Source organism: Amblyomma mixtum, chromosome 7, assembly GCF_055824585.1.
Source record: "Amblyomma mixtum isolate Tamu chromosome 7, ASM5582458v1, whole genome shotgun sequence".
Lineage (NCBI taxonomy): Eukaryota > Metazoa > Arthropoda > Arachnida > Ixodida > Ixodidae > Amblyomma > Amblyomma mixtum.
In genome coordinates, this window is record NC_143018.1 from 38,313,333 (window position 1) to 38,335,213 (window position 21,881).

The window sequence follows — 21,881 nt, forward strand, 5'->3', positions numbered from 1 at the left end:
TTTTGGGGTGGCTACTTTCAGCATGTGCCGATGTGCTAGAGCACAAATACAGGGTGTGGCGAAAATAACTTGCCAACGGGCACTGCTGATAATATCTCTCCACCCGGGCAAATTTATGTGCAGGAGTCGAGGGTAAATGGAACACAGAAGCGTGACCTTATTATGCTGGCGTCTGAGACGTATGGAAATTCTGGGTCATGGTTTAGTATGCCGGCACAAAAATGGGGCATTGAAACACCCACACAAGGGCAGAAAGTACCTCCTGAATTCCTCAAGATAGCACTTCAATACATTTTGATCTCAGAACGGCATTCTGTTACTTCCAATACCACCTGTATGTTGACTGCCACACCTAAGCATTACATGTTTGTCAAGTGTGCTGACAGGGGTAGAAAAACTGAATGGATTCGTGGAAGGCCACTTTTGGAACCGAAACGTAAATGTCACATTGATGAAATTGGCACCCTTATTGCTATACTCTGCTTCATCAGCCTTGTGCAGTGCAGTGGAACCTATGGGCAGTGCCAAGGTGCAAGGATTTGCATGGCAAGATGCGGCTACATGTTTCAATCCCACTGCATTGTTCTTGTACAGATAATTATGATGCGTGGAAATTTCCCAGCATTAATGGTACACTGGGGGTGAATTTAAGTTGGCCTGCATCAATGGACTACTACAGCACACTAATGACACAGAGACCACTTTCACCAGAAATGGAACTTTCATAAGCTAGAAAAGGCTGAGAAACGAAACAGAGGTGTTGGCATCACCGGTGCAAGTAAACTGTGTGCATCAACACTGAGTTTTTTAGTGTGAAGCCCACACGCTATGCCGCACAGCCATTCACTTGAAAAGGATGGCACCCTGTCCTCGGTGCGGACTTCACGAGTTTCAGTCGAGTGGGGGCAAAATTTTTAAATGCAATTTCCTCAGCAATAGATCTTTTCTTGTTTGCCGGACAAATACTTGCATAGCCAGAGAATCAATTTTTACTCAGAACAATAAATGGTTGGAGTCGTCCTCAGTGTTCCTTTAAAATTTTGGGACAGAGACCAGTTAGAAGATGAAAGGCTTAGCCACACAGAAGTGTTTGCTTCAGCCATTGCTTGCCAACTATGCTTTAATTATGCACTGAGGTGAGCACATTTATTTGTATATCATTACAAACTTTTGTACCATATCTGGTCAGAAATGCTGCAGTTTACCACGTCACCCTTACTCTGCCTATGCAATCAGGCAGCACGGTTGCTGGCAGACACCACTGAGTATCACTCGGAGCTGATAGCTTTGATTCCCTGATAACTTGATGTGGCTAGCTATATTGCACGAGCATTTCTGAAATAAAGAATACTGCGACCCATCTGGTACACCCACATCTTAGCATAGGGATGCACAAACGATATTACAAATAGTACGACACAGGACGACAAGCGCTTGTCATGTCCCATCTATAATATAGTTTGCGCATCCCTATGCTAAGATGTATGACCAACTATAGCCCCCTTTAAATCCTTGTGCACCCACAGATATGTCTGCGCCACCTTTCACACCAAAATCAGAACTTTGAGCTTTCAATTCAACACACTGCATGTCCAGAAAAAACCGCACCTCAAGAAATGCAGCATCAACAACTGCTTCCATCTACGTCGCTGTGTTGTTGCATCATGGCACTGCACAAGCCATTCTGCTCAACTAAAAGTGATCCTTTTAGAATGCAGACGCAAGGGGATTGTCACGACGAAAGATCTTCAGTTTGCCTTGCACTTGTAAGACAGTGTATCACATCCTTTGCTTGTATTAAGCCTTTGCAAGGCAATAAGTCTAAGTATTCTCGGTGCGTACACACCATTGTTCACAAACCGCTCATTGCTTACAATACTGATATGCTGCACAAGCCAGTTCAAAGTTTTCGAATTATCCCCAACAAGGTAATTGATCACTTGCGCTGCAGATAAGATACAGGTAAATTTTACAGGCATGAAACATTTTTGAAAATTTTTTTTCTGCTCATGCAAGCAAAACTTATGCGTCAGCTTTGCACATAAGTTGCAAAATTTTTATATGATGAGTGAGCAGCCAATAACGTAGCCAGATTCACTCTATCAAAGTTTAACCAAATGAAATGCCTGTCTTTGCAGTGCATAGAAATCTCATGACTGTGAACACACCCTTTGCTGCAGTAAGTTGCAGAAAAGGTGTCATTTCACAGCTCATTTCCGTTCCAGCAATCATTCTCAGCTGCTGTGGACGACACATATAACATTCTGCCATTGCAATACTTTAGGCGTCTAATCCGAGCGTAGTTAGGAGGTCATCGATGAGCTTCAACTTCACATTGGCATCTACAATCTCTGCCGTGCTTCGCGCATTGGCACTGATGTAGTAGCGGATGTCGTCTATGACGGTGATGGAATCGGTCTCTTGCCGGAGCTTCACCTCTTTCGCATCCTCTCGGACTACCTCATGGAATTCTGGAAGTTCGATGACCTGAAATAGAAAAAGACATTGGCCTGTGTCATTGCTGAAGATAAGCAAAAAAAAATAATTAAATGCAGTGCTCTGGACAGCTTTGTGCCATTTAACATCACGCAGGAAAACTGAGAGAATATAGTCATTATTTGGTAATGTGCAAAGGAACGTCTTGCAACTACATCCTGTGTTACAGCATACTGCTATCAAAGCTCCTGCATGTGTACCCCTTTATGATACAGGCCCTAACGTCTCCAGTTTTCATTTTTACAACGTGGGGCACTCGTTCCACCATGCCTATTAAAAAGTGTCTAGTGTAGCTTCAGAGACAAAAGTGCCTTAAAACTTAAATTTAGAGCTTGAAGCCTGCGGAAGTGTTTCCAGTAAAAAAAAAATTCAAGGGAAATGTGTAGAGGCGTAAGCGTTTTCCGCACCACTTTGACTGCCTCTGTGGCACTGGTGACATCACCACTGGATGACGTCACACATAAATGACTAATTACTAAGTAATGATGAATTGCTAATTAATGGCTAATAACTGATCAATGACTAAATAATAATTAACTGCTAATTAATGACGCTTAAGCTTTGCCTTTAGGAGTGGAATGTGACGGCGTGTTGTAGTGCTGCCAGGGAGTCCACGGAAGCAAACACCACCAACACCACCACTGTTTGGCGTGAGCCTTGCCCTATGCATGCAATGCTTTTTGAAGGAAATGAAGTGGCGCAGTAATTATCTGTCATCTTCATGGACACCTGAACCGCATCATACAGGAAGGGAGGAAGTGGCAGTGAAAGAAGAAAGAGGGCCGTAATGAAGAAAAGGAAAATTGTATTTGAGGAAAGGAAATTAAGCAGTAACTGTCTCACATATCTCGTTGGGCACCTGCCAAAAGTGTGACACCTCTGCTGACAAGCTTCTGCTGACAACCTTCTGTCCACAATGATAAGGCGTTAAAGGCTTTTCGCCTTAAAGGGACACTGAGGAGAAATTGAAGTTGGCTTGTATCGACAGAATACCAGCTCCTGATTACGCCAGTCATACTGACAACAAAGCTCTTGTAACGTACAAAAGAGCAAGAATCAAAATACAGGAATCGCCGCCACAGGCCAAACTCGCAAGTACAAGCGTAGTGACGTCATAGGACAAAACAGTGTCGCTAGAACCAATGGTTGTAACAACACTAGAACACGAGACACCGCTAATCACTGAGGCGCAACCAATGCATGCGCAAATCTGCTTGACGTCGCCAGATGGCGCCACGTACCCGGCAGCTACGCACGCGCCTGCAGCATCAGGACCAATCAGCGCCTGCTCATCGGCGGTAGGCGGGCTCCCGGTATTCCGCTAACGGTAACAAGGTACACGGTATGCTAAAGGTGTCTATTTGCTAGAACTTCGTTGACGGCTTCGAGAACGGCATCCATCGTAACACTGGCAAAACACCGGTGCAAACATAAACGAAGCGACGGTAGCGACGGCCGCAATAGCCGATAGATGCCTTCAACGTGCGGCCGGCGGTAACTTTCTTTTCGGCTGCTGCTAGGCCGTACTGCTGGCCGCCAGAAATCACGGAGTCTGCGTTACGTCATGTGCACGTCATGTTTCACGTCACTCAGTCCTGTGTCGTCATAAGAGAGTCCCAAGTTTGAATCATAGCGGCGGGAAAAACTTTTTCAACTTCGAATCCAAATTTCTTTGAAATAAATGCATCTTTCACTGCCGGCCAAGTGGCAACAAAGCCATGAAATGCCGAACTATCGGATTTTGCTGTAAAAAAAAATATTAACAGAGCTCTCCTCACTGTCCTTTAAAAGAGTTTGCCAGCTGAGGCCACAAAGGTACAACCAGCGACGTTCTTCAACACAGTAGGCAGGACCATTCATGTTGCTTTGCTCACCTCGGCTAAGTGCTTTGCCATGAACTCAACGCACTGGTTCTCCAGCCGTGGCAGACGGAACAGCCGCGATGCCCGCAAGGTTCCGCAGATGCTCTCAATGTCAAGCATGCGCGCTATCTGCGCCCCGCACTGCCGCTTCAAGTCTGGCAGCAGATACACATCGGCGGCACACAGGACGTCCCAAACATTGGCTGCACTGACCTGCCGGGATATAATTACATAGAAACCATTATAACACGCAGTCGGTGAAAGATTCGGAAAGCCGTTAACTGTCTAGATGAGGTCTGCACTTTTCCACAAGACAACATGCAGATTCAACTGGACACAACTTGTACACAATTGTATATATTCAGGAGCACAGGCGCGGTGAGGAGTGAATATAATCGAGCTCAAGGCACACAGCTCAAAACTAATATGCAGTCTTAACTAGTATGTGTAAACACCACAGAGTGCTAGTGAGTTTCAGGCTGTGCAAAAATTTTGATCATTTTTGTTTTTCCCAATGCTTGCGGAACAAATACCACTGTCCCTGGGTTTGCACGGATGTTCCTTCTGCATAAGCAAGATGTCTCAGTTAATTGTTTCCAAGAATAAATGCACAACACAAGGCTCTGTGCTAATGTCCTTGACTGTGTGCTAACAGATGCTGCTAATGCTAACCATCAAGGTTTACTTTTGCTTACCTAGTTATATAATTAAGACAACTAATCAGCCAACTGTATTTTATTGATTTAGCAGCCAAGACGTCAATCAAAATATTGCCACAAACTTCAAGAAAAATCTAAAAGATGCGTTTCTAACAAGCTACACTGAGCATTTTTTTTGCAGAAAAAGAAGCTCACTAGAAGAAGGCACACCTTATGATAACTTATGTGCAAGCCATAACTGCAGAGGACTCAAATAAGCACAAACTGAACACTCTGGCTAATGACACCTACTGTGAAATAAGTCTTTGTTTGTCACACGTTCACAATTTTTTGAGTTAGTGGGGCAAAGCTGAGAGGCACCACAAATTCTGAGGGAATTCAGTAAAAACCATTAAAAAAAAGCTTCCAGACAAAACAAGTCAACTGTGGACTGAAACCAATTCAAGACCAAAATATAAAACACCCCGGCTGCTCACAAAGCACTTACCCTGTCATCTGAGTCACTGTAGACATGTCGTAACACACAGCCAAAGACGTCAGGCGTGACTTGCTGCAGTTCGATGACTGGCAGCTGCTGCTGGTCACTTCCCAGCCGACTGGCCTCTGTGAAGTGGTCCTCAATGAGGGCACGGAAGTACTCACTCCGGTTGCACAAAAACACCTGCAATTGCACAGGGGTTGTACACTCTAATGATGGTACTTCTGTTTTTGCGTGATGCAGTAATATGTGTGCCATTTTTGGCGCTGAAAAATTGAACTTTTTTTAGCACAAACCCCAAAAGCAATTTATATTTCTCATAGTGGTGAATGAGTTGGCCTCAGAGAAATGCCAGGCTCTCCGGATTTGTGACGTTACAGCGGCGTGCACTTGACTAAGATCAAAGGAACTCTAGCTTTGCTGAGCTAGTGGCCAGTCAACAGAGCAGGCTCAATGAGCTACACTTGCATTACTTTCTCAGTGTCTGCAGGCAAAATCAGTACAAAAAGACTGAATTAAAGTTTTCAGGCACTGAGTCGCGACAAAGAAAGATACCCTGAGACTCCTGGCTGTACTCTGCAAATGGTGTGACAAGCGAAGGTAAAGCACGACCTTGTTTTTATGCATCGCATTCCTGAAGAAAGTGTCGAAGAATGGAACTGCACATTCAGTGCACTCAGCCTTCCTTACTGAAGGGCTGCAAGTCTGCGGGAACACAGAACCCTCTAGCACTACGTCGGATGCACCTCAACCATTGAACCGTCTTATGTTATGTTTTCAATTCTGTGTCCACAACATTTTCAATTTCACTCCAATATTGCTACTCTGGTAGAAGCCATGCTACAGGAGTGTGCCTGGTATAAGATACAAATACTCCCAATACTAAACCAAGCATATGATTGCGTTTGCATGATGCACAGGACACTATAACTAAATTTCTTCAACTAATTGCGGTATTTAACTAACTATTTGCAGCAATTAGGGGACACATCTAGCAAGCGCACACACTGATATCTCCGAACTAAATAAATCCTCAACTCTCCTTCTCCCCAGCTCTCTCGCCCCCTCTTTCCACATTTCTCCTTGCTCACTGCTCCCACAAAAACCACGCAGGTTACAGAACAACCCTATCCCTGACTCAGTGGCTCAAGATAAAGTACCATAAGCAGGGTACTTCATGGCCAGTGGTTCCACAACCAGTGCCCCCGAGTTTAAGATGTGTTTCTATCGTGACGCTGAGATGTGCTTCAAAGGTTATGCGACAGCGTCTTACCTTGTGGCAGAGAAAGTGTGTGCCATCCACATTAATGCAGATGTCGGCATGGTTACGGTCCTCAGCAGGGAAGGCAACATCGCCAGCAGTGACCTGAAGCACGTAAAAAATCACTGTTCATACATCAATGCGCAACAGGCAATTCAGAATGGCACAAGCAGATTTCTACAAACAGGTTATTTCAAATATACAAAAGTAGGATGATTTGTGCATGAGTCTGCTGTGCAACTGACAGCCGCATTTTTTTAACAAGTTCCTCAGTCAAGCAATGGTCAACGTTGACTGATTATTAAACTATGTATAAAAATAAAGGTTTTCATTAATATAGTATAGAGAAGAGAACTAAACTGTCATCATGCAAAAAATGAGCAAATGCTATACATCTTGTTGCAAATGGTTTGAAACACCTCACCATGGCACCTGTCTTAACTACACTGCGTATATTTTTAACATTTTACCCTGAAAAATGATAGGTTTGCTTCGAACCTCATTGGCAGAAACAATTACCTGATGAAAATTCAAAACAAGCCCATAATAACACTGACGAAAATAAAAAGGCTGAAGTAACCATTGATGATGAAAGCCTTAATACATACTATGCATGCACATGATAAGACCTAAAAGTTTTTGAGAAGTCTAAATCATTTTATCTTTTGCACTTGGGCTTGTCAAATTTCTTGCCACAGCTGGTTTGTTGTCACAATTACTTTCCTTTGTTATGCAGTGCTGCCAAAGACTTGCTAATGCTACTGAGAAAACAGCAACGACACGATGTGTGAGCTTTTAAAGGCCTTCGTCATTAGCAACAGCGATAATACATGTATATACATATCCGATGGGACTGAATGAAGTAACAGTATTCAAAGCCCTGTGAGAATACAACTAAATCCTGAAGTAATTTTTACTTTGACGCTGTGACTTTCACTTTATTTCTTTCTTTGACTTACAAGGGAAGGCTTGGACTAATGGTACTGAGAAGGCCCAACAATGGCCTTAAACACATTGTCAGCAGTAGTGCACTGGACATAAAAGTGTAAAACAAAAATCACTTATTGCTGCACTCATTACTTCTGAACGTATACTACAACATATTCAAATCAACAAAAAAAATTGTGAAAATTTCAGCAAAAGCCCTCATAATTTAAAACAAAAAAACAGCAAACCATTAGCAGAGAGCAACTGTCATCAGTTCAAGCCTGCTCAGACTTATCACACCCTACAGAGCTAGCTGTTTCCAGTGGTTGTGCTTCGCTGTTCACTGCTGCTTTTTCCCTTCCCCGTTTTGCATAACCTGTGTAGGCACCACAAAAGCCAGGTGGGGGAATGAACACAAGGATGAATAAACAAATGGAGAGCACAAAAGACCTTACAAAAATTAATTAAGAAAAGAACAAACCTGCCAAGCAGCCTACCTCTGATGCAAGCTCGACGGGCAGTGTGGAGAAGTCCCTCTTAAGCTGCTCCCGGTAATGTGTGGGCTCAAGCAGGATGGTCTCACTCTCTGCACTGACACCACTTCTCTGGTTTCCTGCACGGAACAAAAGGCTTACTAAGTACAGTGAGAGTAGCTGCGCACGAAAAATGAGCAACGCCAAGCTCCAAGTTAGCCCTGATACAGAAATACACCTTTCTTGTGCCATGACTGTATGGTGCTAACTGTGGCAATGATTCTGCAATCACTAGTTCATGGAATCATACCTACATCTCCAACAACGCGGACACTTCTTGCTATAATGGCCGTTCTAATGCTAACTCATCATTAATGCTAACACATTATGATTATTATTAATGCTAGCACATTAATGACACTCCTGGGATGACACTCCCATGTTATCCACTGTGATCCCCTCATTATTTCCCTTCCAGCAAAGCGGGTGTCGACGTGTTGGAGTTGAGCAGGAGCAAGAGTACTACATAACAGGCATAAAGTTAGTCATGGGCTTTGCAAAGCACACAACTGTTGTTGCTGTTGTCACCCCATTCTTTCTCTCTCAATAAGTTTTAAAAAACAAAGTAAGAGGAAGCTGGATTCACTGCATCAACAAAACTCGTAGTGTGAAAACATGAATGTGCCCACTTTCCTGTCATTCATGTGCTCAGCTAATGTATCTGGCTTCAGCGGCAAAGGCATGTCCAAACATTCCAAAACACAGTCGTGCTTGAGGGCACGGGCGCTCACTCACCCTGATTCAGCACTTGCGCTAACGCTTCCTTGACATCCGCAATGAGAGAAGTGAGCCGACATCGTGACGCAAGCTCGACGAAACTCTCAAAATGCTTGGCTTGCATCTCAAGTCGGCCTGTAAGTAACACAATGATGTACCAGTGCTAAGTGGCTTTAGTTAGACATGAGCTCTGGAAACGGCTTTGAATCTGCTGGTGAGAAATGCGCTACAGTGACAAGCAATTGAATAAGAGTGGCTGTACTATCAAGTGAGGACCCTTTGGCAAAACCTCTGCTTTCGCATGACACACGATTTTTTGTACGAAGAGAAATATGCTAATGTAATTACTTTTTGAAACTGCCTTCAACTGAACATAAAGCATGCCAGGCCATGTTCGGCTCAATTTATGCACCAAAAGCTGCTTTTGAGTACTTTCATGGGTGTGCTAGTCGTGTATTGCAACCAGACCATTTCACCCGTGAGGTTAACATGGAAGGGAGGCGATCACAGTTTAGAGCAATGGACATTTCTCTCTGAACATGCTACCTTAACCATAGTGGCAGCTGGTTGGGTGTTATGAAGCTATCTTGAATAAAACTGCCTTGCTTCCCTTAGTACTGTACAGTGCCAAAATGATATTCAGGGGAAGTGTGTCGGCTCATTAATTTCTATTCTGCATCCGGTTTCATTGTTCCAAACAGTAGCCATGTGCGGAAAGCTGCACTAGCCCTAAAAGCAATGGCTTCACGCTATAACCACAGACTTGCCCATATTCCCCTTCCAGTTCACAACTACTAGCCCGGCTCTACTCCTCTAAAAATAACTGAGATAACCATGCTGCAAATGCAGTTTACATACATAAGAAAATCCTTATGTGAAACCTGCTCCAGCGTAGGAAATATCGTGGCAGTTTGCCTCGGTGAAATGCGACTGTTATTGCTTGCATGCTGAAAAAGCTGCATAGCAGTTTTTTTCAGGTATTTATTTTGACTTCATAAGGAAAGAAAAGGCAAGAAAGCGAAATTTTCCTTTTCAAAATATAAAAGATGCAAATCATAATAACAACAAAAATAAACAAGGAAGAGTTGCACACTGAGACGGCAAAGTCCCTCACAGACAACAATTTACTAATTAGTGGGTAAATTTGCAAGTATACAACAAAATCACTTTAACAGGAAGCATTGTAACACCGTATAAATAAACACTCTATGCTTATTCAAGAACTATCACAGTATACCCACCTGTGTACAGATACTGAGTGATGATCCTGAACACAGCACCATCAACCTGAAGAGAAGAGTGCAGCATATCAGGTGATGCATCAGCTGTGTGACATTACAATAGGAACAGATTCACAACAGTGCTACGGAACGAGGACAGAAGGAACACGAAAAACACAGGACGGGCGCTGTTTTTTTTTAACAACCGGGAAGGAGTAGCAGTAGGTTCAAACACAGCGGCCGTCCTGTGTTTTTCGTGTTCCTTCTGTCCTCGTTCCGTAGCGCTGTTGTGAATCTGTTTATTAAGCATGAACCAACTAGCCCACACCAGAATCCTCTTAGTACAATAGGAACACTCAGCCTTCTGGTGCAGTGAGACAATGGCACAAATGCTTCAAGTGGCTACGTACCAGTTGCATGCCAGTGGCATCTAGTAGCAAAGGAGATAACTGCCTGCCCACATGCTACATCTTTTATAGCATTTTTATGGCTATTTTTAGCACATGCAGACAATTTAAAGCACACCGAGCTTCCCATTTTTCTATTGTTTTCCACAGCAAAGCACACATGAAGAAAACCTGCAATCCATCTTCAGCAAGGCTTCAGAACTCTTTGCTCTGCTCTGTGACCTTTGTTGAGTGCAACACAAATGTAAAGCCAGGCTTGCAATCCTTGCCACCAGATGTCACCAGTGCATGAGACCATCACAAGAAATGATGAATTTTAAATCATAAACTTCCTCATTCTGCACTATGAGGAAAAGCAGCTTTCCTGCATACGTTATAACAGAACAAACAAAAAGAACATTAATCAAAAGACTACGTGCCAGACATGCTTGAGAAGTCAAACATAACAGAACTCAGCCAATATGCCCAGAGTATGTTAGATTAAGTAATACATCAAACCAAAAGAATTTTTATCATTGAGTTTGAAATGTTTGCTCCTCTCAAAATACAAGAAATATGTTTCAATGCCATTGTTCATGTAAATCAATCAACAAAATACGGTGTTAAAGGAACCCTGAAACGATCTTCATGATCACATTCTAATGCAACAAACCTGTAGAGATGGTCTTTTGTGATTATTCGAGTCAAACTTAAAAGCTCTGCGTGGGCCTATAATTTACAAATAATTTTTAAAGTTTCAGCTCGCGACTGATTACGGCGACATTCTACCATGCGTTCTTAGCCACATCTCTCCTTCTGATAAAGAGCGGGGATTCTGGACAAGCCTTCTCATTAGGCGTGCCCGAGTGACCTGGGCAGGAGTGGGCACAGTCCCGACCTGTTTTTTTTTTTTTTTCTGAAGTGTCGGCAACTATGAGTTGAGAGGGAGACCAAAAGCATCATATTTAATTGCAGATATCTTCAGCGTTAATGAAGCTAGCTTAAAAATTTTTCCGGTGCGAATGATGCAACACTGACTGCTCATGCACTTTTCCTAACCATATTAAATATCATTGCATGGTCCCTTTCAAATGCATATATTAATGGAAAATATTTTGTGGCAAATATTACAAAATGGTGACCTGTTACTGAAACCAGGGGTAGGCTGCAGTGACTGGGGCCCCCACAAGTGGCACACACTAACCACATAGCTGCAGGGGACAAATACTTAGTACAAACATTGGGCCCCGCCGTGGTGGCTCAGTGGTTACGGTGCTCGGCTGCTGACCTAAAAGATGCGGGTTTGATCCCGGCCGCGGCGGCTGAATTTCGATGGAGGCGAAATTCTAGACGCCCATGTACTGTGTGATATCAGTGCACATTAAAGAACCCCAGGTGGTCAAAATTGCCGGAGCCCTTCACTACGGCGTCCCTCATAGCCTGAGTTGCTTTGGGACGTTAGACCCCATAAATCAAACCAAACCTATAAACGTTGGTGTTTACGAAAGAATGGCACACTCACAGCATGATGAGTGACTGGAATCAGCTGCCGTCCTGCCCACTTGTCAAGCAGTGAACGGCGAAAAAAATCGCAGCGCGCCGCCAAGACACAGCGGTGAGCAGGAACTATTTCCCCTTGCACATTGAATGATACGTCACAGTGCTGACTGTCCTCCAAGCACCTGCAAGCATCAAATTTTCATGGGAGACTGGATTATTTTTGTCGCAAAGGACTTCCAAGAGAACAAAAGGCCATGCTACTCTCTTTGAGACCAGCTCTACACATCAGTTGGTCTACTCTCTCTAGTCACCATACCACCCCTCCCCAAGAAAATACAGTGCATGTACAATACTTGGGGTGTTCATTTTAAGAGAATTGTTTGGCAATGTCAGTTTCGATGCATGCCAGTTTCCTGAAGTTGCAAGGCTGTAAACAGAAAATTGTCAGTGGCCATACAGCCCGTTGATACCTATTTCAGTACAATATATAGCTGTCAAGTATGGTTACAGGGAATCTAGAAAAAAAAATATTCTTCACCAGATTTCCACTGAAGGCCTGCCACCTTTCTTCACCTTACAACTGCTCACTTTCCCCGAACCATGCCCCACAGTGTGCCATCAGTAACAATTAAAGTGGACCAGAGAGAACAGATAAAGTTGGCCTAGGTTAAATGGTCACCACTTTTAAAACTCAAATAAGCCACTTGCACATATGTGAGATTTTCTTTTTTTAACTACAACTTTTACTCTTGCAGTTTTAGCACGAAATCAAAAACTAAACAATGCAAGACCATGAACCTCAATGTCACCACTGCCAAGTTTTAATTGCAGCAGCGAAAAAAAAATGTTATGACTTTAGTTCCAAATTTCACAGCAATGAAAGCACCTTTTGCTTTCAAACAAACACTAACAGAGCCAAGAGAATTGCAACTATTGGCTGTCACTAGAAAAATACCTTGACAGACTTGTGCTCAGAGTCTTTTTAATGATGCTCGTATTGCAGGTGCAACCTTTCAACCAAACCAAAAAAGTATTCCAGCAGTATGTTCACAACTAATGTTGGCAACCAGAACGTTCACTCAAATGTACCGGGTTTGTCGCGCCAAAGAGAACACACCAGCAGAACCAAGGCACCATCAGTGACTGCCCTTTGCTGTAGAATGTACCATGCACTGAAGTAAATGGAAGTGAAAGTGTAATATCAAAAGTCAGAAAACATATCTTTAGGTTTTACCAGCACTCCTGCAATGTGATTTTCCCTGAAGTCATGCACATTGGTGTACGTAACTGAAACCAGAGAAAAAAACTGCACAAAAATTGCGTACGAGCAAGCTCATGGCGTAGGTAGGAAATGTGTATGGTATATCTGTTTCTGAAATCAACAGAAGACCTAGCATGTTAGGCATTCCAGTAAGCTAGTACATAATGCGAGTGACATTTCATCGATATGGTGACAATAGCCATATGTTGAATTTTCTGGCCTCATGGCAACATTGTTGAAATCACGTTGATGGGCACTCTGCCTCAGCAAGCCTTGGTAACTATAGATGGATACAACTCAAGAACGAAGCGGCTTTTCCCCCCTCAAAGGACACTCCTCCAGCCAATGGAGTTGGCCGATTCTTATGAACTTTCTATCATAAAAATGTAGGGAGTGGCCGATGAAAGGCGATAGTCCCCTTCTTGCATTGTCATGCAGCAGGTTCATGAGGATCGGCCGACGCCATTGGCTGGAAGGGGGGTCCTTTGACGGGGAATAGCCGCTTCATTCTTAAGTTGTATCCGATTATAGCTGCCACCAAACTCATTGAGAGGACCAGCATACACCGCCCCTGCCAGCTTGCTACTCAGCATGATCAGAAGGAAAAATAAGTAAAGCAGGATTGGTCATGAGCAGACATACGACTTATAGTGAAAGTGAATATGTGAGCACGGTGAATGAAGAGCCGTCACTTGTCAATGTATGTACGCTCTGTGTGCAGTGTGCCACGAGGAGCTTTTTTTTCACAATTAAATCACTATGAGCTCATAACTACGGACTGCTTGTGGGCGACTTTTGTTGTTCACCGCTTTTTTCCTGCCCCTATATTAGAGCATGCTTACAGTGCTCAAAGTGGCAAAACTGGAGGGGACACTTAAGCTCCACCTTAAGTGTGTGACGCCATAGCCTTAAAGGGGCTGCGAAACACTGCTTGAGGGGATACCGGCTATACTTCAGGTGGGTTCTTTATGTCACACAGATGCTGACTTAAAAAGAATTACAGGAATCGATGCACAGGAACGGGAGTTATTCAGTGAAGAAATTTCAAAATACAAGCAAACAAAACGCTGCCCTCAACTCGATTTTGGCGGGGCTTCCCACTCCTATTTCGCTCTCCCAATGACGGCACCTGGCGCAACCAATCAAAACAGCCAGCCAGAGCACATCGCGGAAGTTTGTACTCCATGGTTGCCTGCTCTCTGTAACTCGTTCTTGCTGAGACTAGCAGCGTCGTTTCCATGCCAGAGCGCCCGTGGTGGTGTATTTTTATTTTACTTGCTTTGCAGGGCTTTTATCTAAGACAAACAAGTTGTTTTTGTTGATCTAATATAAAACGCAGACAGGTGACAAAATGTGTCTTTATTCACACAATTTGAAGTATATTTACTGTTTGTCCGATCATCAAGCTCGCGCCAGGTGATGTCATATCCGCTGTTAAAAATCCGCCACTGTGTGGCGACACCATCAGAGCCATGAAGTTGTTTTTGGGAGGACATTAAAATATTAAAAAACGGAATATACGCGGTATTACTGACGCTAATAGTACCATTATAACTCACTGTATGCGATCAACAGGCAAAACATTTAACTAAAATTGTGTTTCTGGACCCCTTTAATGGGTTAATGCCCATGCATGCGGAACTGGTCATAGAGGTCACAAGGGGCCAGTGAGCCCTCATATTTTGCATTTACCACAATGGCAGCTGTTCAACAATGCAGGGAAAGTATAAAGAAGTTCGTACCTGCGCAAGAATTCATCATAGGCATCCCGGCGCATCGTGTTCGATGTGATTACTTTTCGGTCTCGCAGGAGGTCTCGAATCTCCAGACTCAGCGATGCATACAGGCAGCGCTCGCCATCGAAGGTGTTGGCCACACAGCGTGCACCTGCAAATGAGTGCGGTAAAAAAAAAAAAGCAAAAACAGCATGTGTGCTTTCACGAAATGAAAGCTACTTACACAGATCTGGACACAAGAAATTAGCACACTGTGTACTGTTGTACATTTCATGTGCATGGTTTTGAGTCATGGTTTCATGTCAGTATCCTGCATGCAGCTGATTAACTTGCTTAACCGACTAAGTCCTCTAAGCAGGGGATGATAGAGAACAGCGCTAGCTTGCAGGTGGTGAGAAGTTGGTGCTTCCCGGTCCTCAGAGGCATGTAATTAGCTAGCAGAGCAATAGCTCAAATCGCACAACTGCGCTGATTATCCAACATCATCATCGTCGCATTATGCCACTGGCTTCCGCTTAGTTAATTTCAGCTTCGACTGAATGTAATTTGCATTCAGCAGCCAGCTATCTATGCCTTGCATGCCAAAAATACTGGCCTCTTTCGGATAAAACCGAATTTCCGAAACTGAAACCAGTGTACTTTTATCGGTTGATTTTGGTCTAAACCGAAACGTCCAACCCCTATATATGAGGTACATGGCACAAAGATGTGCCTTCTTTTTTCAGCTTTTTTCATCGGCAGTGCATTCGGTCGAACTTCAGCGAACCTCAAAATGCCGATTTGAACACACATACACATGATCAGCCGGTATAAAGTGAAACTTGGAGAGCGGAAATGAATGGGGACACCGGTGTATAAAATTTTATGTGGCATCAGTGGAACCAGTTCCTTACGGAGCGCAATAGACATATGAATGTTAAAGAAACGCTTACCACGCCAGTTGTCCATGTGAATGAAAGTAATAAGACGAGAAACGTGCATGCATGTTATGAACTGTGTGCGCGCGAAACCTGCGACAATGCCCACCTTGGGATAGTAAATATTCGACGACGTCCTTGTGACCGCAGAGACAAGCGTAGTACCTAAAAATAAATTAAAAATGCAAGAAGTAAATGACCTCTCGATTTTGACCAGCAATCTGAGTAATTTGTAAGATCGCGATATCGAGCCGCTCACAGAGGTGTGCCGTCCCATCTGTCCCTCACGTTCAGCTCGCTTTCCTGTTCTTCGACGAGGTACCTTCAGCAGAAAAATAACAGAGGCGTGAGTGATCGGAGGCTGACAGCTGCCATCATGCCGTGCAGAATTCGACACACGACCAAGAGTCGACTGAGGTTCTAGATTTTTCGCGTACTTCACCCGGGCAAGGTCGCCTATCCTGCAGCTGAGGAACAGCTCCAAGGTGTTCCTCCGGAGTCCATCGTGACTTTCGGCGATCAGGGCGTCTTTCTCCAACCGCATACTTGCGCCTTCCTCAGTCGCACGCCACGCGAGTTTACCTAGCTCTCCACACCATAGAGAAAGATATGTCCACACCACGAACACAACCGAAAGCTGCGCACGCTGCAAGCAGCGACGCGGCGGAGTTGGCGGAGTCCGGAAACACGAGGTAGTGGACTTGAGCCGTTGTTTATTGCTGGTTTCGTACAAAAAAAAACAAACAACCTTTTTTTTGCCTAAAATTTTTATTGGAAAACACAATTAAAAAAAATGATGTTTAATTACTAACATAAAGCAACATCAAGTTTTAAACATGCAGTTAAAAAATAAAGGAAAAGAAAGTGTTCTGTTATGGAAGGGCGCCACCTACGTGTAAAGTTTGCCATTTCTGCTCGGCGTTCGCGACGCGACACATTACTGAGCCACTAGCTGCCGCTAGCAACGGTCTAGGTTCGCGAATAGCGTGTTCAAGTTTCGCTACGGCGGGAAACAAAGTGTCGTAAAAAAGGCTTTTTTCATGTAGCGCGATGGAGGAGCAAAGAAACGAGCCGAACGAACACTGCCGGTGGAAAGAGGTAAGTGGTACTTCTCTAAAAAAACTTCTGCGCTACGGAGCCCCAGCAGTTGGCGTTTCTAGCGGCACCGGCAACCCGTGCCCGCCAAACTAAATTTCAAAAGTAAAGGCGCTTACTGGGTCATATATCGCTAATTCTTGACTAACAGAAATCTTAATTTTAACAACCAGCAGGCTTCTATTCTCGAAGCTTGAAAAAGTGCCGGTATCGCAATATGCACTGAGGAACGCTCGGGAGTTGCGCGGTTGCGCGTCCATTTTGCGCGCACTTTTGTAGTAAAATTTGTAGTTTTGTAAAATAGAGAAAAAAGAAGAGAGACTAGAAACGTATCCTCCAACAATTCGATCACGATACTATAACAGTGGATATTTTTTTGCTCGCATAAACGTGCCGCTGCGTTGGCGACATTGTAGCGTTGGAGCTGCGTTCTTTGAAACGCAGGACCGAAACACCCGTACATGAGAGACCTTCTGTTGTTGCGATTGAAGGAAGGACGAAAAGAAAATTGCACGATCCTGTCCACTGGCTCGAGCTGAGCCACATTCGCTGCCACGTGCAGACAGGAGTTGAAAGATGTGCGTAGCAGTAACGTCCGCCGAAACGACGACGTCGGCTAACTAGCGCTTTATATACGTGAATAATGTTTCTGAGATTCGATCTCCTCCCAGCAGCGCATGGAGTCGATGCGACGCGCTCCAGACACTACTTGAACGTGCACTGAGGTCTCAGCGAGAGTCCGCGATGGCCGCGTTTCGATGGAGGCGAAATGCAAAGGCGCCCGTTTGCTGTGCGATACACGATACAGTGCGCGTTGATCCCCAAGTGGTCGTAATTAATAGGGCGTCGTGAGATTTCTCTACTTTCACTTGAAGCGGCGTCGCGCCCTTGTTGCTGCACTTGCATCATCTGCTAGTGACAAGGGGACAACAAATTGCAGACGCGTCTGCTCGCGTGCGTGCAGACAGAAATGTGTTAAAAGGTGTGCGAGGAAATAGAACAGACGCGCGCGTCGCAGTAACCGCGTCCGCGCGACGACGGTGGTTTTCTGGCGCTTTTTATATACGCGCATAATGTTTGTGAGATCCGATCTCTCCTCCCAGCAGCGCATGGAGTCGATGCAACGCGCTCCAAAACGTGCACTGAGGTCGCTCGGCGTCCGTCCACGATGACCGCGTTTCGATGGAGGCGAAATGCTAAGGCGCCCGTTTGTTGTGCGATACACGATACAGTGTGCGTTGATTCCCAAGGGGTCGTAATTAATAGGACGTCGTGAGATTTCTCTACTTTCACTTGAGGCGGCGTTGCGCCCTTGTTGCTGCACTTGCATCATCCGCTGCGACAAGGGGACAGTAAATTGCAGACGCGTCGACTGCTCGCGTGATGTCGTAGCCGTAGATTGGTATAGTTTTCCAGTATCGGCGCTGGATTTCGGGCCCGAGCCTAACGAAGGTTTTCTTCGCCGTTAGAACCCGCCCTGCGGCTCAGTGGTTACGGCGTTCGGCTGTTGAGCGTGAGGACGTTGGTAGGGACAGATATATGAATCACTCTTTGATTGAGGGGAAGCGGTCCCAGCTTCGAACGTTTCCTCAACTTTTTTTGTCGAAAAAGAAAAGGGGGTTCAGCGTACGTAGTTCTAGGAGTGCAGAATTTCTCGCCAGGAGGGGGAGGGGAGGCAATCCCTTATCTCCCTTCATTTCATCCCTCGCTGCAGTGGCAGTCCACTGCGGTGTAAGAAGTAAAAGGCTCGTGTGTGCTGTCATCCCATCCCTCACCGCGCGGTTGGGGCTCCTACCGAGAGTGATACATGCGCCTTTGTGCTGTGCATTGTCAGCGCAAGCTAAAGAATTCCAGGTGGTGTAAATTAATCCGGAGCCCTCCACCACAGCGTCCCTCCGTAGCCCGTGTCGATTCTGGACTTGAGACCGGGTCCGTTTAAACTTCGCTGTAACGAAACGGTTTGTAACAAAATAACGGATGTCACGATGGTCTATTCGCCGTCGAAGCTGCCGTCACTACCTCGTATCTCGTTTTCATGAAATAAAATTTTGCATCGAAGGCATATTGACCCTGAGTGGCAATTTCGCACTCAGTATTTGATAGCGGCGCTAAAGTACTTTGTACTGATTCGACACGGCAAACTAATTACCGCGCATAGCCCACACTGTCAAGCACCGCAGAAAATGTGCGGAAAAGGGCTTAGCTCTGCTATGCCAGCGTATATATACGTAGCGTGAGGTGAGGGCGAGGTGTCCACATCTCGGTGGACAGCTGAACCAGAGGGAAGGCGCAAGAGGGCAACTGCCCTCTTGGAACAGTGGACACCTCAACCGTGCTTTAAGCTAAGTGGCGGTAGTGACAGGTGTGCGCTGCGTGCGTCGGCATTGACAACGTTGTGCCAGAAACGCAGCGCTGAAGCCATAGGCCGTCGGCGTTCATTGTGTTCAGTGGCGTTGACGTTCATACTCCGATCATTTAAAGTTGGCAGTGGCTTAGCTCTGCTGTGCCAGGATATACGTAGCGCGAGCAGTGACGTCACGCGGCTCTGCGCCGGCGGCGGCAGCTGCGAGCGCGCGCGCGCGGCGAGGGGCGAGGAGACGGCGCACGACGTGCCAGCTGTGTGCAGTGACGTCACTCGAGCATGCGCAGTATGGTCGACGGAGGGAGCACGCGAAACGGCGAGACTGTGGCTAGTGTAGCTCACGCTACAAAAGGAAGTGCGCATAACTGACTCCCTGGGTCAGTACGCTGAATCGCGCTTATAGGTACGCGGGATGAGAGAGAGGTGTGGGCTGCATATGCATGCGTTAGCGCTGATAACGGTAAACGAACTCTCGCGATCAACCATTAACTGCCACCTGCCAGGGCGGCAGGGTGAATGGGGACTTTATTGTACATATAAAGACAAACAGGAATTTCTTACCACTTATGCGGGAGGACACGTTCCTCTCGCTCGTAACGCGCCTCCCACGGCTGTGACAACTTATCGAAATACTTTCGTCTGTGAGAACCAGGCATTGGTGCAGCAAGTCGCGCATATATCCATCTATTTTTCCAACATTCCTTCATGACAATCAAGTTAGTGGAGCGTTTCTTGAAGGAAATTGTGTGAAAAAATAAGTTGTCTGTAATTGTACATGCATGCCTTGCTCGAATTCTGTGCCAGTGTATCGAAAAACTGAGACAGCTGATCAGCTGCGCTAAAATTTCACATTAGGAAGTAACGTAATCGTCGGCAATTTTTTTCCACGTTTGGTAAAATTGAAAGTTGATAACTGTCTTGTGATTGCGGAAATTAGTTGTGTCTCTGAGACAGCGGCCAGGTCCCTAAATAGCGTTGAGCGACAGCTAAAGGCACTTAACAGAGCTTCGGCGAAGCTGCGGTTACTTATTAGCATCGGGTCAAATACGGTGTTGTTTAGCCTGCTTAAGGACAAGCAAAGACACACATAAACGAAAAACTGCACGATGGATTAAACGCATTCTGATTTTTTGTCAAATTCATGGCACGTATTGGCAGTAAGTTCTTTAATCGAATTCGAAGTAATATCAAGTGATCCACGAACGCGTGAGCTCTAAAGTGGTCATATGGGACCACTCGGACCAAGCAAAGCGAGCCCGACGCCATCTCCGGACACACGGCATTACCAGATGCTGTAAGCTCTGCTCCCTTACCCTCGTCACAACCAGAGTGCTCCCAACTAAGTATTGAGAAGTTGACAACAATACATGCGTTTAACTCAGTTCGTGGCACTGAAAAGATAGTGGCCGTTCAGTTTACACAAAACAAACGACGATGCGCTCCAGCGAGTGAAGTGCGCTTCTCCGCACCGCCGTGTCGGCGCGTTGGGGCGCTGTAGCAGACGACACGAAGCCCCGCCTCCAGGTCCATGATGCGCTGGCGCTCCGCAAAGCGCAGGCTGTTCAGTTTGGCCGCATTTGCTGCACCAGTTCAGCGAAGTTCCTCGGCGCTGCTGAAGGTTTGAAGCTTCAGTTCAGGCAGTTCAAGATCAGCTTGGCACTGGCTGCGTCTAAAGCGGATGGTCGAGTGCAGACCTAAGGTCCGTTCGATTCACCTGCACTACGTGAACTGGTTCTCGCGGTGCTGCACTTCGCCATTCGTTTAAGCAGTGCAAAATGGCGCCGTCTGCACGACGCCATTCGTTTCAAAAAAGTGCAGACGTTGTGCAGGTCTAGTTCAGCAAAACTGTGCACCTCCTCAGTGGTCGGTGCCGAAACGGTGCAGCTGCAGCCGCCATGGAAGCAGACGACGTCTTACGCGACGATGGCTTGCGCTTTGCGATAAACGGCGGAGATACTCAAATTATTCCACTCGTCGATGAGAACGCGGTGCCCCGCACGGGTCCGACTCTTATGGAACGTGACTGGCCACCCGAGAAGGCGGCGACGGAGGTGGGAACGGTGGCCCTCGCTGGCACGTACAGTCTTTGTCAAAAGTAACCAGGCTGCATGGTTTGCTTCTAGCTCGTACAGTGGAGCCCTTACAGCAGCCCTGAAGCTGAAATGGTCGTTAAAGGTAAGGACTGGGGGTCTTCTTACCTTCCAACACGTTGTGATCTTTAGCAAAGCCACAAAGGCTCCACTGTACAAGCTAGAAGCAAACCATGCAGCCTGGTTACTTTTGACAAAGGCTGTACCTTGCATCTCTCGACCACCGTGTTCTTGACGGACCTGTACCGGCGTCTTTCCTTTGGACTAATAGTGTTATAACAGTAGTCGAAGGCGGTTATGTTAACTAAAAGGTAAAGACATGCACGCAGCATGATGCACGTTGTGGCAGCAGTCGATGCACGTTGTGGAAGCAGTCGGCGC

At 45.6% G+C, this 21,881-nt stretch overlaps 2 protein-coding genes across 5 annotated transcripts in view; one reads left to right on the top strand and one right to left on the bottom strand.

Moving 5' to 3' along the window:
- Nucleotides 1–2,270: 2,270 nt before the first annotated feature.
- Nucleotides 2,271–16,576, bottom strand: LOC149335704 (ankyrin repeat and BTB/POZ domain-containing protein 1-like). The gene is made up of 12 exons (XM_089552300.1): nucleotides 16,391–16,576; nucleotides 16,213–16,275; nucleotides 16,063–16,118; nucleotides 15,043–15,187; nucleotides 12,062–12,221; nucleotides 10,175–10,220; nucleotides 8,952–9,068; nucleotides 8,181–8,296; nucleotides 6,769–6,861; nucleotides 5,505–5,678; nucleotides 4,371–4,571; nucleotides 2,271–2,487 (listed from the first exon to the last, which is right to left on the bottom strand). The coding sequence occupies exons 1-12, from the start codon at nucleotides 16,495–16,497 to the stop codon at nucleotides 2,281–2,283; spliced, it is 1,485 nt and encodes a 494-aa protein (XP_089408426.1). The 5' UTR covers nucleotides 16,498–16,576; the 3' UTR covers nucleotides 2,271–2,280.
- Nucleotides 16,577–16,919: 343 nt separating this feature from the next.
- The window catches only part of LOC149335705 (uncharacterized), a 75,733-nt gene continuing 70,771 nt past the window's right edge, over nucleotides 16,920–21,881 (top strand). For all 4 annotated transcript variants that reach the window (XM_089552303.1, XM_089552304.1, XM_089552305.1 and 1 more), the window contains exon 1: nucleotides 16,920–17,051. In XM_089552303.1, coding sequence (XP_089408429.1) covers nucleotides 17,004–17,051 — 48 coding nt within the window. In that variant the 5' untranslated portion in view covers nucleotides 16,920–17,003. The remainder of the gene's footprint in view (nucleotides 17,052–21,881) is intronic.

Coding starts and splice junctions, on each gene's coding strand:
- LOC149335704 (XM_089552300.1), bottom strand. CDS start 16,497: ATGCGGTTGGAGAAAGACGCCCTGATCGCCGAAAGTCACGATGGACTC. Junction 12,222..15,042: donor TATGATGAATTCTTGCGCAG/GTACGAACTTCT, acceptor TGATGCTTGCAG/GTGCTTGGAGGACAGTCAGC. Junction 8,297..8,951: donor AGCGCAAGTGCTGAATCAGG/GTGAGTGAGCGC, acceptor TGTTCCGTGCAG/GAAACCAGAGAAGTGGTGTC.